This window comes from Sander vitreus, chromosome 12, assembly GCF_031162955.1.
Source record: "Sander vitreus isolate 19-12246 chromosome 12, sanVit1, whole genome shotgun sequence".
Classification (NCBI taxonomy): domain Eukaryota; kingdom Metazoa; phylum Chordata; class Actinopteri; order Perciformes; family Percidae; genus Sander; species Sander vitreus.
In genome coordinates this window covers 3387960-3403257 of record NC_135866.1, presented here as the reverse complement: position 1 = coordinate 3403257, position 15298 = coordinate 3387960, and the positions used below count along the sequence as shown (strand labels likewise).

Genomic DNA, 15298 nt, shown 5'->3' with positions numbered 1-15298 from the left:
CAAAAAACGTATTGGCAGAACATGTCCATGACAAGCTGCCAGATGCGACATATTACAAAGTTATTAAGGCTAATATATTAGGAAACAATAGCATATTTTCAACATATCCAGCAGACATGGAGCAAAACAAGCATTTATTTGGAGTCATAGCTGTGTTCATCTGATGATGTAAGTCTGATATTCTCTTTAGCTGCTTAATGCTCCACTATGTTCACTAGCTTATCTCTAAAGCCCCTTCGAACTTTCCTTTAGGGACTAGAAACCTTTTGGGGAACTCATTGTGTTTGGACTGCAGGGACAGGGTCTAAGTTAAGTTCCGGGGCCTTTTTACCCACTCAAAAGTCCCTGATCCGAGGGTAGTACTTTCTGGAAATACAGCACCCTCCAGGGTGGAGTTTGCAGGACTGATAGTCGCTGATTGGTGCAAATTTATTTTACAATATTTCAGGATATTTTATTTGCCACATTTCAAAAGTTTGCCTAAAATCGCTTGATAATTGAATGGTAAGTGACCCCTTTCTCACTGCGTGTAGCCATTTCATTCATTAAATACAAATATATTGATTAGTAGAGCTCTCAGAATGGGTAAAGCCTGTTGTAAGGTAGATACCTACGAACGGGCTTTAATGTTTAGTTCAGCATTGGACCCCCCCCATTCTATTTTGCCTTGTCTAATTACTCAATTGTTACTGAAAAAGAGCAACTTTATTAACATTGTCTTCACTATTAACTATTTTAATTTGGACCAGAGAGATACAAAAACAAAAGTAACCAATCACAGTAGTTGTCACGACGTGGTGCTGCCATAGCTCTGATGTGTAGCTACTTGTTTAAGGATCTACTGCATAGCTTACCCCGAAAACCCTTAACACACAACATGAGTCAGGTCTGACTCGTGTTTTTCATAGTAGCGGATTATTCACAAAATGTCCAAAAAATAATCACAGTGGTGCACGTATGGAATGAATGCTGTGGTGATGATTTGTGGAGTCAGTCAGTGTTAGTCCTGTTAGTAGACTGGACACTCAGCCATGTATCAGTCAGTCCTGTTAGTAGACTGGACACTCAGCCATGTGTCAGTCAGTGCTGTTAGCAGACTGTACAGCAGGCTTTGTGTTTTTTCTGGAGCTTTCTGATACCTGGTCCCACCCGTCTCTCCGTCCATCTGTCTCCAACTCCCTCCAACCGTCCAACGTTTCCATTGGCTGAGCTTCCTGTTGAATAACTTTTGTCCCCAGGCTGGACGTAGAGCTTCTTCTCCTTCATGCTGTGGTCGTCCTCGCTGTCTTCGGCGTCCTCAATGATGACCAGCTCTGCCTTCAGCGAGTCCTCACACTCCTTAGCCGGCCCGCTGTCGTCCTGCGCTGTCTGGAAGCCCATGAAGATGGCTGTGATGGGCTCAGTGGTCTCCATGGCATTTATTATGGTGTAGGGGGGGTCGTCTGCATAGAGGGGGGAGGGCACTCTGCCGCTGCACAGAGCATTGTGGCTCTGGTAACAGTACACTTCTTCCTTGTCCACGCTGATGTAATCGCTGAGAGGAATATGATTGGCTGGAGTGTAGCAGAGCTGCGGTTGGTAGGCTGACACTGCTTCCTGGTCATGTGACCTGGGAGAAGGGCCTCCAATGGCCACACTGTTGCTTGGGATGCTGCTGCTGCGTGTGTGATGGCTAGCAATACTGTGACCGTTTCTCACTGGGTAGGAATTGGAGTGACCATCGTTCTGGTTGCCATAGTGCTGCCCCGCCCCCTTGTGGTTGCCAAGGTTATTGCTTTGGTTATTCCTCTCTTGGTGCTGTCTGTAATGGCTCTCCAGCTGAGCACAGCGATGCTCTGGCCCTGGTTTCCTCTGCCACGTCTCCCTGCAGCTCACGTCTTTCTCCGCCATGTTGTTTCCAAGGAGACGGTTAGCCAGATATGCTCGCTGCTTTCTGAGGTCAACCCTTCCCACTGTGTCTCTCTCATCTTGGTGGTGGTAAAAGCAATGCTCCGCCCTCCCGCCGGGGTTCAGCTGCTTTGCTTGGTGATGCACTGTGGCGCTTCTCAGCAAATGTTCCACCTCGCTGGCTGACAGCTGCGACTCACAGCTCTGATCAAATAGAAAGGATTATGGGTTATTATTGGGAGAACACAATGAGGGTCAACAATCTGAATCAATCCTGTTCAAGACATTAAAGGACAATTCCGGCGCAAAATGAACCTAGGGGTTAATAACATATGTGTACCGAGTCAAATGTTATCTGGGATATGTTTTCATGCTAATCGAATGCGTCTCTAGCTTTTAACAAGCTACCGCAAAACCGGTGGTTACCCGCTAACGCTAGCTTTTGGGGCACTTGGTAAATCACTATTTTCTACCACTAACAAGGCTCAAAATAGCACCACACTTCAATGGTAGCATAATGAGGGTCCCTACATGCAAACTGAAGCATTGAGAACTTTGTAAGTGTACAGACAGTTTATTAAAAAGATAGATTATAAAGACAATAGCGTTCGTGTTTACATTCCCGCCATTTTAGAAAACAGTCATGAGCAGTCGAATCACGAGCGCTGTGTTTGAGCTATGTTGCTGGTTACTGGTTGCACGGCATTGGTGGCTCATGACTGTTTTCCAAGATGGTGGCCGAATGTAAACACGAACGCTACTGTCTTTATAATCTATCTTTTTAATAAACTCAATGTTTAGTTCTCAATGCTTCAGTTTGCATGTAGGGATCCTCATTATGCTACCGTTTAAGTATTTTGAGCCTTGAAACCACCGGTTTTGCGGTAGCTTGTTAAAAGCTAGAGACGCATTCGATTAGCATGAAAACATGTCCCAGAGTACGTTTGACTCGGTACACATATGTTATTAACCCCTAGGTTCATTTTGCGCCGGAATCGTCCTTTAAACACATCACAATTTAATGAAACATTTGATAACCTGGAATCCTCTGTTTACCCTAGTGCAGAAATGCAGGAATTATCCTCTATCTATCTTACTCAATCCAACTTTTGATTATAATGTTAATAATAACAACTTTAGCACAATGTGCTTTACAATAAGTGAATACCATGACATAAAATGCGCATAAAAACAGGGAATCAATCTAAAAACAGGATAGAATACCATAATTAATGGGAAATAAAACACATGACAATAGCAAAAACTAATGAAAATAAGATGGAAATAGAATACATAGACTGATAAACATAAGATGGAACCAAAACCAAATCATTTTAGCATTCTCTGACTTTGAGAATGTTCTAAGCATGCTGCAGACAGACTGGAACAGGAGAGAGAGTTCACATAACCCCCACTTTGTCCTCTTTCAGTTGGCCTTTAGTTGACTTCAGAATGCAGCCTCATCACTCATCCACCTCCAATCTGCTGTTTCCTCACAATAAATCTCTTTTCATTCATCACTCCTGAGTCTGTGTTTGGGTCTCTTGAGAAATCACAACACATTTGTGCCCATGTGTACCTATACTCAACCTCAGCTCTTACAAAGAACACTGCTTGCAGTCCCCTAATCTCTAGTCCCCTAGTCTCTAAACATAAAGGAGATTGTGTTTGCTGTCAGGGATCAAAGCAGCCTTACTATTCAAACTCAACTTTAAAGTGTAACTTGCAGGTTATATTTTTCACGAAGTTAATGCAATGTGCTTATTAAACATAAAGATTAGAACCGCCCACCATTGTTTTGTATGGTTTTTGATACCAAAATGCTGAAAATAATAAGTTGGTACTTTTAACAGTGGTTTAAAGCACTCCCCCTCCCTTCCACTAGGCGGGGCGTGACGTCATAAGCCGCCTTTCTTTAACTGTCGGCTAGTAGACTAGCAGATATATTGGAGACCTAGCAAAAATGGTAAACTATTGTGTTTGTGCGGGATGTACCAATACATCAAAAACAGGGGAGAGGGTCCACAAGTTCCCCAAGGACAAACGGCTGATTCATGCCTGGGTGAGGTTTGTGGCTATGAAGCGGGCAGATTTTACTGCTGCCTCTGTGACAAAGTCAGCCGTCATATGCAGCGGGCACTTCACTGCAGAAGACTATGACCCTGGAGACATGCGTCTGTTCAATATGGGTTTTAAACGCCGGGTAAGACTTCTTTCCGATGCTATTCCTTCACGGCATTGCCATTCCTGCTCCTATGCCTGTCCTGTCCGGACAAAGAAGCCAGTCAAGATTGGGGGTGCTCGCCAAAAGCGAGAGCTGGCTGAGCTGGCTACGGTAAGTCTCAAATATTCTACAATGTATGGCTAGCAACGTTAGCTCAGTGAGTGTGACAATAACAAATACCAGTGCCACCTTGCTTCGCCTTCCTTTGTTCCTTAGAGTGCACACCTTCTAACGTCTTACGACTAATACTACTAGAATTATTAGAAAAGCATACTTCATGAAAATTTCCAGAAGTAAATGTTAGCATACCCGAGGCAGACAGACATCACACTTTAGCCAGCCATCACTGGTGCTGAAAGTTAGGAGTAGTGATAAGGCTATCTTCTCGCATAGCTCCCAAACATTGAATGCCTTGCCATGAGTATTGGCTGAGATCAAACAACCTGACAGAGCTCATCAGATCTAGCAGCCTGGTGGGACTGTTGAAGGACTCAATGATGTTGTATTCATGTCAAGCAAAGCACCACCATTACCTGTTATTGCGTGATTTTGTTTGTCTGTCTACATGAGGCTCTTTTAGTGACCACTGTGTTAGACAATGTGCTATATAAATAAATGTTTTCTTACTTTCTTACTCACTATGCTTGTGATTCTGCCCTGTTTTCACTGGTTTTCATACAAGATTTTGGAAAATGCAACACCCCAAGAAGAAAAGCTTGACAACCCCGATCCCGAAACCCTCCCACCTGCATCTGGCCTATGCCACACTGGGCCACGGTGTGATTTGAAACCCGATGGAAAATCCTTTGGTAGGTCAACCAAAATATAGCAGCATACTGTGTACCATTATTGTCATTGTGGCTATGTTTGTCTTATGCTTCTCTGACACTGCTGTGCAGGTAAGGCACAAGATGGTCAGTGTGGGGACTCAGACCACAAGCATTAGAACATCTACACCCCTGGCCAGTCCTGAAAACAGCGATGAAGAGGCCTCTTTCATCACAAGTGACACCTCTTGGATGCCTGATGAAGGAGCCGCCACCTCATCCAAGTAACTCTGACCTAAAGTGAGATGATATGTCTCCCTACTTTCAGCACCAGTGATGGCTAGCTAGACTGTGATGTCTGTCTAACATTGCACACACTCTACCATAGCACCTTGTCATGGTCAATGTATGACTTTACTTTGTACATTTTTGTGAGTAATTTTTATTTTCATGTATGTGAGATATGTTTGTATGTGTGTTGTGTTGTGGTTGTAGAAACTATTGTATACATAAATTCCCCCCTGTGATGAATAAAGTTTCTAATATTCTCTCTTTTTGTTTTACAGTGGTCCAGATAAATAAATTGTGTGTAAAGACCAGCTAGTGGCTGTTGTGCGAATCTAACGGTAAAGTGGTGCAGCAAAATTGGAGTTGGTTGAGTCATGAACGTGCATTGTGGAAGTAGCCTACTGGCTAATGCTGCTGCAGTGATGGCACAACCAGCTCCTTCTTGTCAGTTATTGGCTGGAACACTGTTTGTTATGGTTCGTGGTGCAAGTTGGCGCAGTTTTTTTGTTTGCGTTTGTGGAGCCTGGGCTGTCTTCAGAGACCGCGTTTTTTTACAGTCTGTTCAGGGGACAGGCAGATAGCGGATAGTGAGGAGATGTTTGCTGTATGTGACGAAAAATGTTGTAGCCTAAAAAACACGTCACATCACTTCTCTACCTCTAACTTTTATCTCACACAAAAATCACGTTTCTGACATTGTAAAAATTGTAGGGGCTGTGGTCCATCAAGAATTTGATGGTTTCCCACCTCCTCATTCTCCCAGTCATTCTCCATAGTCTAGCCGTAGACGGTAGGAATCTAGCAGAGTATGGGTTGCTATGGGTTGCTACTCCCTCATATGCTGTCATCACCCAGTTACGTTAAAAAACATGCTAACTTAGCAGAATCCCCAATAAATGTTATTTTAACGCATTTTAAGACAGACATGTTTAAATATATACATTTTTTTGCACTTTATTTACACATTAATTGGTTGTGGTGGTTAACCTGCACTTTACACTTAAAAGCTCTACTAAAAACTCATTTTCATAAACTTTAAAGACTATGTGCCCTGTAACTTTTAACTTCTACTCGGTCTTTCAACATGAAATGAAAAAAAAAAAGAGTTGTTGAATTTGCACAAGTAGTTGAAAAAAAAATACTTGGTCGCAGAAAAATGGTCGCAAAAAGAATATGGTCGCATAATCTTTGCTATTTTTAAAGTTTGGGGTTTTGTTTGTTTTATGAAGGTTGTTTTGAAAAGTGTTACATACATAAAGGTTATAATAAATGAATACCTTTTGTGAATTCAAGGCGTAAACACACTTCCTGCCATCGTCGTAGACCTTGCGCCCGGTGTGTTGCTCTAACTCCTCCGGAGGAACTGTTGCAGTAGAAAGCACCGTGTTCGTCCCAGTCAGCAAGTTTTTACTCACACTGATCTCCATGGCAAATAGAGCTGGGACACAGAAGGAAGACAAACACAGTTATGTTGGCCAAACCTCATATCTCTATAGTAACAGCTGTATTCCCCTGAAGTTCACACACAGTAGAAAGCATTCAGTCCTCTCCCAGATAACCAACCTCCATCATCAGCAGATAGTGAGATAGTGTGTACTTCATTTTCCTGGGAATGATGTCACAGCCGAGTTGACTGTGTTCTAGTAACAAGTCGGAAAACCGTTATATTTAACGGGGTCAGGGGCATAGCACAAAATCCTGGGCCCTGTAGAAAGGCATTCTCCATGGGCCCCCTCCTCATTCTAGCATCTTTTGGGGCCCTGGGTACTCAGTCCCCTTTTCACCCCTGAAAGGAGTGGGGGGGACTCTAGCCAGGTAAGCCACTGTAAGCAATACCATTGATAACAATGCATTATGCTGTAGGGGTATAAGAAAAAATCTGCCTGGTCGCACAGAATTCCGTGAAATTATCACGGATTGTTAACAGCGCATTACGTGGTGGTGGCACGGAATATGTGAAAAATCCGTGTGGCCACCACGGAAAACAATGCCAATGTAAAGTCAATGACAAGATGACGTAGCATTAAGAGTGACTACGGTGACAAGATGACGTAGCATTAAGAGTGACTACAGTAGCAAGTAGTATGTAAGGCCGAAATTAGGTTGGTTGGGGTGGTGGATGGGTCAAACACAGGACTATCACCCAGGAGACTGGGGTTCGTGTCCCGCATGTCAAGTTTCCTAAAGTCGCTTTCTTCTTTTCCGTCTTGTTCTTCCCGCATGTCACAGAACCATAAGCCCACCCACGACCTTTTCCTTAACTTAAGGGGCCGTGTTTATTTAACGGAATTCTTCCGTGGGCCCATCACGGAATGTTTTGCGATTCCGTGAAGCTGACACAGTGTATCGTGATTTTATTTTGCAATACTGTATTGATTTTCAAAAAGGCAATATCGATTTTTTTCTTTTTTTCTTTTTTACGTTAAAAAATACTCATGTAAGACAGTGGTTCACGTTTATGTTGTGTTTAAACCCCCTACCGCTAGATGGCTATGCTGAGACGCACTACTAGTGTCCTTGCCTAACAGTGCCTAGCAGTGCCTGACTTTTTGCTAGAAGCTAACAATGTAGCTTTGGCTGAACTTTGGCCTACTTTAGCATATAAAAATTAGCTCACTAAGAACCTGTGAACCACAATCCCAAACTGGCAGTTTGAGTTTCTGTTAACCTAAAGTAAACTTCTTTGACTTTTATGAACATCTTTTTTTAAATATTAGTTTATCTAAGATTATACTTAAAAAAAATCCCAATATATCGCCATATGCACAGTATCGAAATATATTGCAGTATATTGAATCGTGACCCACGTATCGTGATACGATCGTATCGCCAGATTCTTGCCAATACACAGCCCTATTATGCTGTATTTTCTGCATACAAATATTTTAGCAACATGTCCACAAATAGACAGTCGGAAATCCCACTTCAAGGGCCATTCCAGTTGACATTTTCAACTAATCCGTGATCATGTTGCTACGCAAAATACCGGACAACACGTTGTCATCAACTGGTATTGCTCACAATGGCTAACCTGGCTAGAGTCCCCCTACCTCGTTTTTTCTGACTTGTAACTGGAATGCGTTTAACTCGGGGGTGGCGTCAGTCTCAGTTCTCACCTCTGACTTCCGAGGCAAATGGAACGCAATATTAGATTCAGGTGTTTGCAGTATGATCATTTTGTGTTTGTCCATCTAAATCTGGGTAAGCCCTAATCCTGGTTTTGAGAAAGCCAACTAGCAAGCTGCAGTACTGCAATGGAAACCAGGATACTGTGTAGAGTAAACATCTCATCCAGGATTCTGATCGCTGGCAGCCATGTTGGCAGAGGCCCCCTCAACTGGTAGTTAGTCAGTACACTAAGAATAGAGTCAAGAAGCTATGAAGGTATAAAAAAAAAAAAGATACCACCCAAGCCTAACAGGGATATAAATAACCATGCCTTGTAAACATGATATGCAACTCAAAGTTGGTGAACAACCTTTGGCTGAAGGTAGCATGTACAGAACTGGTATTCAAGCACGGTGATGTTCAAATCACGAGTATGTGGGAATGTAGATTATTAAATGAAGCCTTGTCCAGCATCACTAAACTTCTTTAGGAAGAATGGCACAGACAGAAGCTATTTAAAGAATCCTCACAGGGCAAAAGCTAACTAACATTACAGCCTTGCAGTTGTATGTCTTGGCCAACCATTTAAGTTGCAGTCTAATCATCTAAGTTTCATTTATTACTATTTCATTCATATTTATAGATGTCCACGTAGATACACACACACACACACACACACACACACACACACACACACACACACACACACACACATATATATATATGCATTTGTTTATTTAGGAGTGTGTATTCTTAGTAGTTAAATTAATTCTTCATTTCTAAAGAGCTACAGTAACAGAAATGTATGTTTGAAGTATATTACGCCACCTTTACTTTTGCAACAAAAATTCAGATCATGTAATTGAATCAACATGATCTATAAGTTTTATTAATCGTTTTAAGTGTGTACTAAGCTAATTCTGGGTAAATCCTGGTTAAAATCAACATTAAAATATTCAACAAATGATTTCTGATAGCCAAAGTAGAGTGCAGGCATTCTACGATAATTAAATACAAATGAATGAACCACCCATTAAGCTACACCAGGGTACCCCCAGGATTCTATGAGTTAAATTTAAGACTTTTTAATACCACCTAGGATGAAATTTAATGCCAACTTCAAGGCCATATAATGGAAAATCAGTTTTAAGGCCTGAGAAAACAATTATTTAACATGTAATGTCACCTGAATTGAATAAAACATTTTATTATAATACTCAACAATCATATTTAATTCACAATAGCTTTGTAAGGTGTTTGTACTCTATTAACATAAGATAATTAAGTTTTTGTTGCATGAAGTGCTCTTATGCTATGAAACACACAAAATAAATAAGATGATAAAAAATAAAAACGTGCATTTTGAGGTGTCACAATTAGTTCTGCCTTGGCTAGATAAGATAACCTTAGCTGCTAACCTTAGCTCCATTGCCCTCCGCCTCGTCTGCCAACTTGTCCGCATCTGTGGCCAGACCTTCAGACACTTGCCCATTCTAACCGATAAGCTAACGTGAGCTTGTTAGTAGCACGGTGCGAGACGTTTTGCTTTTCTTTCCTGACAACTGATTGATTTAGCCCGAGGTTGGCTGTTTAGGCCAGAGCTTGCTCACCGTGTCCATGGATTTATGATAAAACACCATGTTGCGCCGTTGTTATTGTTATACATCGCGCATGTGTCGCGCATCCCACGTCCGCGCAAACTCCCCAGTCAAGAGCGTAAATAAAAACACTGAGGTAAACAGTACCTGTACTGTCGTATAACATCCGAGTCACACGGAGTAAATTGTAAAGTCACACACACATACGGTATTTATTTCATCCTATGAAAGGACAAGAAATAATTTAAAACCTTTGTAAACGAAATGTAATACTTTGTAACGAAATTTAAGACTTTTAAGGTGTTATCTTTAGAATATTGAATTTTAGACTTTTATTAAGACGTTTAAGACCCCGTGGGAACCCTGTACACTTGCCTCCTTACAGTGAACAGGTGATCGGTCTACATAGATTCTAGTGCTGGCCCATATTCAGGAACAAAGTATGGACATGTCCATAGAAACATCTGCAGAACAATCCTCTCTCGGCTGTCCAGTATGCTCCATATGTTCTGAACACTCCTGTGTTTGCCAGAATACACAGCTTATGCTTAATGTTAGCATGGTTAGCTTACATTTGTCTAACGACAAGTGACAAAGGTAAACCTGGTCCTAACTGGAAGCCATTGTAACTAAATCCAAGGTGACTACATCTGCTGTCCTGTGTTTGATACTTACAAAATGCAGGTTTTCAGTGGACTACTCCTTTAAGGTTGTTTGCCATCAGACTTCATTATGATTATGAGTGAACCCTGAACTTATGAACCTGTGTATGTCCAAACTCATAAACGTACAATGTACAATGGGCTTTGAATGGCTTTACAGGAATGTGTAAAAATGATCTCACTCTTTCTTGGTGTGTTTGGTTCAGGGAGTTGGTTGGCTGGTGGACAGAGGGATTCTGGGACATGAAATGGCTCTGTGGGACAGAAAACCGAACTGTTAACACAGATCCATCTTTGGTGTTGGTAAAAACATCCAAATGATGTCATCACTTACCTGGAACAAAGTTGTCCTGGGCCTCCTACGGGAAAGACACAAATCAGTAAATAAAACAGAATGGACACACTAAACTACAGCTCTGTGTGTGTGTGTGTGTGTGTGTGTGTGTGTGTGTGTACCTTGATAATGTCCCCTGGACCTTTCTCCACAGCCTTTAGTCTGTTGAGGATGAAACTTTCTTTGGCAGAAATCATCGACTCCTGTCCCTCCAGAGACTCCACCTCCATTTCTATCCTAATGGGAAAAAGCGCAGGTTCCATAGGTCATATTTGGTGTGTGTGTGTTCAGGGTTTACCCTGCCATTATACAGCTTAGGCGCACTACCTAAGTATGAAAATAAAACCAATGTGGAGAGCATCTGAGAGAAACAGTGTGAGACACACACACACACGCACACACCACAGCTGGAGTCAAGACCACCTGTATCCAGTCTAAGACAAGACCGAGTCCAAATGAGAGACAGTCACTGACCTGTTGATCATTTATGTGATGATAGAGACCTTCTATTATAAGATGATCATGTTGCATTATTATTTGTAATAATCAAAAAGCAAGTGCAGAGTAACAACACTGTAGGATCAAATTAGGCCAGATTATTTACAACATGATGCATGAATAATAATTATTTATTTCCATCCATTCGGCCCAGTTTAACATGCAACTCAATTGTATATAATATGTGCAGTAGGGGGCCCCTACTGCTAAGGGTTCCTTGGCCTAAAACACGTTGAAGACCCCTGATTTAAGTCACACAAAGTTGAAGTGCAGCTTCACATTTTAGATCTTTTTTATTCTGGTGGAACAAGAACATTCTGGACTGCTGATGGAAAATGTGGTCAAAATGAAAATGATTGATGCCGCCTCATATGAAGCAGCCAGGCATTTACCAGGTGACCAATGGCAACGCCCGTTCTAGATGGATTCTGAATTCAACCAATACCCGTTCTCTGAAGAAGTGCTTCATCAACGGTTTTGTTCTGAAGGAGGATGTTGCCGATAGTGCTGGACTCGGTCCAGACCAACTAGAATATTTGGTGAGACCAATGGCCAAATCTGAGACTGTAAAAAAACATCTTGAGTACTACAGCACTGACTGACACACACACAGCGGCACACACACACACAACATGTGTGTTGCGCACACAGCGGCTCACGTTAGCCAGTGTGTGGTGGAGAGAGAGGGAGGTGTGTGTGTGTGTGTGTCGGTGAGTGTGAAGTTAGCATAATGCTAATGCTGTTAGCGTAGCAGTGCAGTCTTTGTACAGTTTATCTGTCGTGGAATAAATGCGGCAACTGTCCAAGACCACAGACAAGTACCTGTGTCCTGCTGCTACCTGATATTAGCCGCGGAGCTAACGACAACTTCAGCTCAGGCTCACTAACTTAAGGTGGGCTGGCTTTAAGGTGGACCAGCTATTCTCATTTTAGTGACAAGCTGCTGCTTTGTGTATTGTTTTAGTTATCTCTCCCTCGCTGCAACCAACAATCACTAAGCTATGATGTCACCAATATGCAAATGAGCGTATGATGTCATCTGCACCTAAGCACTGTAAAAAGCGTGTGTGTGTGTGTGTGTGTGTGTGTGTGTGTGTGTTTGTGAATGCGCGTGGGTGTGTGTGTACCTGTTGATGTTGAGCTGCAGTGCTCTGGTCTGCTGATGGTCAGAGCCTGCTGCATTGTGGGAAGCTGAGTCTTGGAGCAGCCACTGCTCTCTCAGAACTTTCTTCTGATGATTTCAGAAGAAAGAACACAGTTATGTGGATTAATTCAGGTTCCTAGCTACAGCTATCAGATGTTAGAGTGCATCAAACTGTTGGCGGACCACCGAGCCTCTCATGGGAAGAACAATCATACGTAGGGATGGAACAATGCATCCTCAATCGCTTCAAAATGTATTTAAATGTGTAAGATTACTACCAGTTGAGATAAAAAAAAACAGCCCAGGGTGTGACGCTAGCTAACACAGCAGGTAACATTAGCCTGCCGTTAGCTAGTAACATTAGCTGACTTTAACACGGTTAAAATTCTAACGGCTAAACGGTGTAAAGTGTGAATGCATTTCACTGGAAAGGATTCTAACAGCATCGTCCAACAGTTTGCAGCTAAAGACACAGAGGAGTCTCGCTGACCTTTGAGACAGCATGGACTGTCGGTAGAATAACATATATAATAATGTAATAATAATTTATTATTGATCTGTTATTATAATATAATAACAGAGACAGGACTGTTGTTGTGTATGACTTTGGCTTGTAAGCTTGTGTTGCGTTCAGTGTTGATGTAAAACACCCTTCTGCCATCTAGTGTTCCTTTTCATTTTGTTGTTTAACAGGAAATGACTGGTGAAAAGAGTTGTTGTTATGAGTTATTGTTATTACATTTTAAATAAATCATTTAAAGTTGAGCATATGGCCTTAGCAATAAAAAAAGCCGATTTTTTTTATTTATTTTTGTTATTTAAGATAAAATACTATTTCAGTTGCATTTATGACAAGAGGACACATCTGCTGTCTTGCAGTTTATATAAATAAAGGATTATTTTTGAGTAATTTCATTCTGTTAAAGAAAATCGTGAAAAAATGGTATCAAGAACTTGAAAATCGTGAATGGTAGTGAATTGTGAGTTGAGTGTATGGTTACATCCCTAATGATAGGACCATTTAAGGACCAACAGATGGACAGCATGATTATACATGCTAATATGAGATAATCCCAATTGGGTAATCTGGTGTTATTACTGACTATTTATAGATTGAGACAATGTTAACATGTAAATGAGCGTAGTGAACCTTTAGATGCTGGAGATTGAGTTTTTCTTGGTCCAGTTCCAGTTTCCTCTGCCTAATCTCTTCCTGAATGCGACGCTTCTCCTGTTCCGTTAAAGACAAACACTCACATGAGATTACAGAGCAGGGACCGAGGACTCCAACACATGGAAGGGACAGTTACCAGAGTGGTGCAGATCTAACACGTGTTGAGGTTAGTTTACTGTAGCAGATAATGATTGAAGGTATGAGTAGAGTAAAGCATTACGGTGATAGCGTGGAGCCTCTCCTTCAGCAGGGCAGCCTCCTCCATTCTGCTGCAGGACACATCAGAGACAACCGGGACATTTCTTACAATGCATTATGTAATAACAATGTCAAAATCTAATAAATATTCACTTCATTATGTCATTATGTAATAACACCCGCATTATGTAATAATCTCCCTCATTTTGTAATAAAAAAACCTTAACCAAATATGTAAAAATGTCCCCGCATTTTGTAATAAATGATTACATAATGTGCCGGTTGTTACAAAATGTGGGAGTTGCACTTCTTTTTAACGAAAATGTAATATGGTGCATTATGTAATAACCAACCCAAAATGGATGTCTTCATTCATTTTTATAACACTGTCATGTTTATTTTATTAATGACCCCCCCCTCCCCCCGACCCTCAATAAATTATAAATGATAAATTATGACTGTTTCCATTGTTGCATCTTCCTTTTACTGATACACCAACTTTTCCACCTCAGCCAAGCATAAAACTTATATTTCAGGATTTTTTTTTTTTAATTATGGCATTTCCACTCAGGTTTTTTATATGAATGAACGTAATATTGTTTACATGTAAAAAATTTCTTTTTACAGCATAATCACACTCACTATCAATTTAATAGTCATGAATTATATGGTGTAACGATAGAAAGGAAATATGTGAATTGATGAAATTACATTAGGCTATATTGTATGTTAAAAGCTAGCATAGAATTGATTAGTCTGTCTTTGTATGTGACAGTTTCACACTTTCCTTGCAATGTCATTAAACCTGTGGACGTGGGAACGACTGTCTTGATGTTAGGAGAGAGTTTAGCTGGCCGTCAGTGTATAGAGCAATACCAAAGACGGCACAGTGTGTGTGTGTGTGTTTCGTCTGAATATTTCTCATTTAAATGACCATTGTATATTCAGTCATGGTGACCCCATGGAGTGTTGCTGCTGTATCAGGAGCAGATAGCTGTGACTTCCTACACACTGCTCTGGCTTTTTATAAACAGCTATTTCTATCCAGTGGGTCAGCAGGCTGTCTGGGGTCTGGGGTCTGGGCTGCCTGGGGTGGGGCGGGGTTGTCCAGCTGTTGTGGTTTAAAATGTTTTCTATCTGCTCTTTGACATGAAGAATTCTCTGACTACTACCTTGTCTGTCACCTCCCTCTCAACAGCATCCCATACTAACAACACATTAGTAATATTGGCCACCAGGTAACGGGAGAGCAGTGTCCTCCTCAGTTGTAAACAGTTGTCAGTCAGCAGACAGCTGAGTGCTCGGAATGAATGACACTATTTGTTCAACGAACTGTTGGCCAGCACTATGGCAGGGTGTGAACTACACCCTGCCATAGTGCTGACCGCTATACTGCTCTTAATTTCCCGTATTATA

The 15298-nt window shown here is 41.5% G+C and overlaps 1 protein-coding gene across 1 annotated transcript; it reads right to left on the bottom strand.

Annotated features, from left to right (window-relative positions):
* Positions 1-1089: 1089 nt before the first annotated feature.
* On the bottom strand, positions 1090-13949 carry LOC144526134 (palmdelphin-like). The gene is made up of 8 exons (XM_078263353.1): positions 13905-13949; positions 13661-13741; positions 12494-12597; positions 10991-11105; positions 10869-10893; positions 10717-10788; positions 6444-6604; positions 1090-2091 (listed from the first exon to the last, which is right to left on the bottom strand). The coding sequence occupies exons 1-8, from the start codon at positions 13947-13949 to the stop codon at positions 1090-1092; spliced, it is 1605 nt and encodes a 534-aa protein (XP_078119479.1).
* Positions 13950-15298: the final 1349 nt, after the last annotated feature.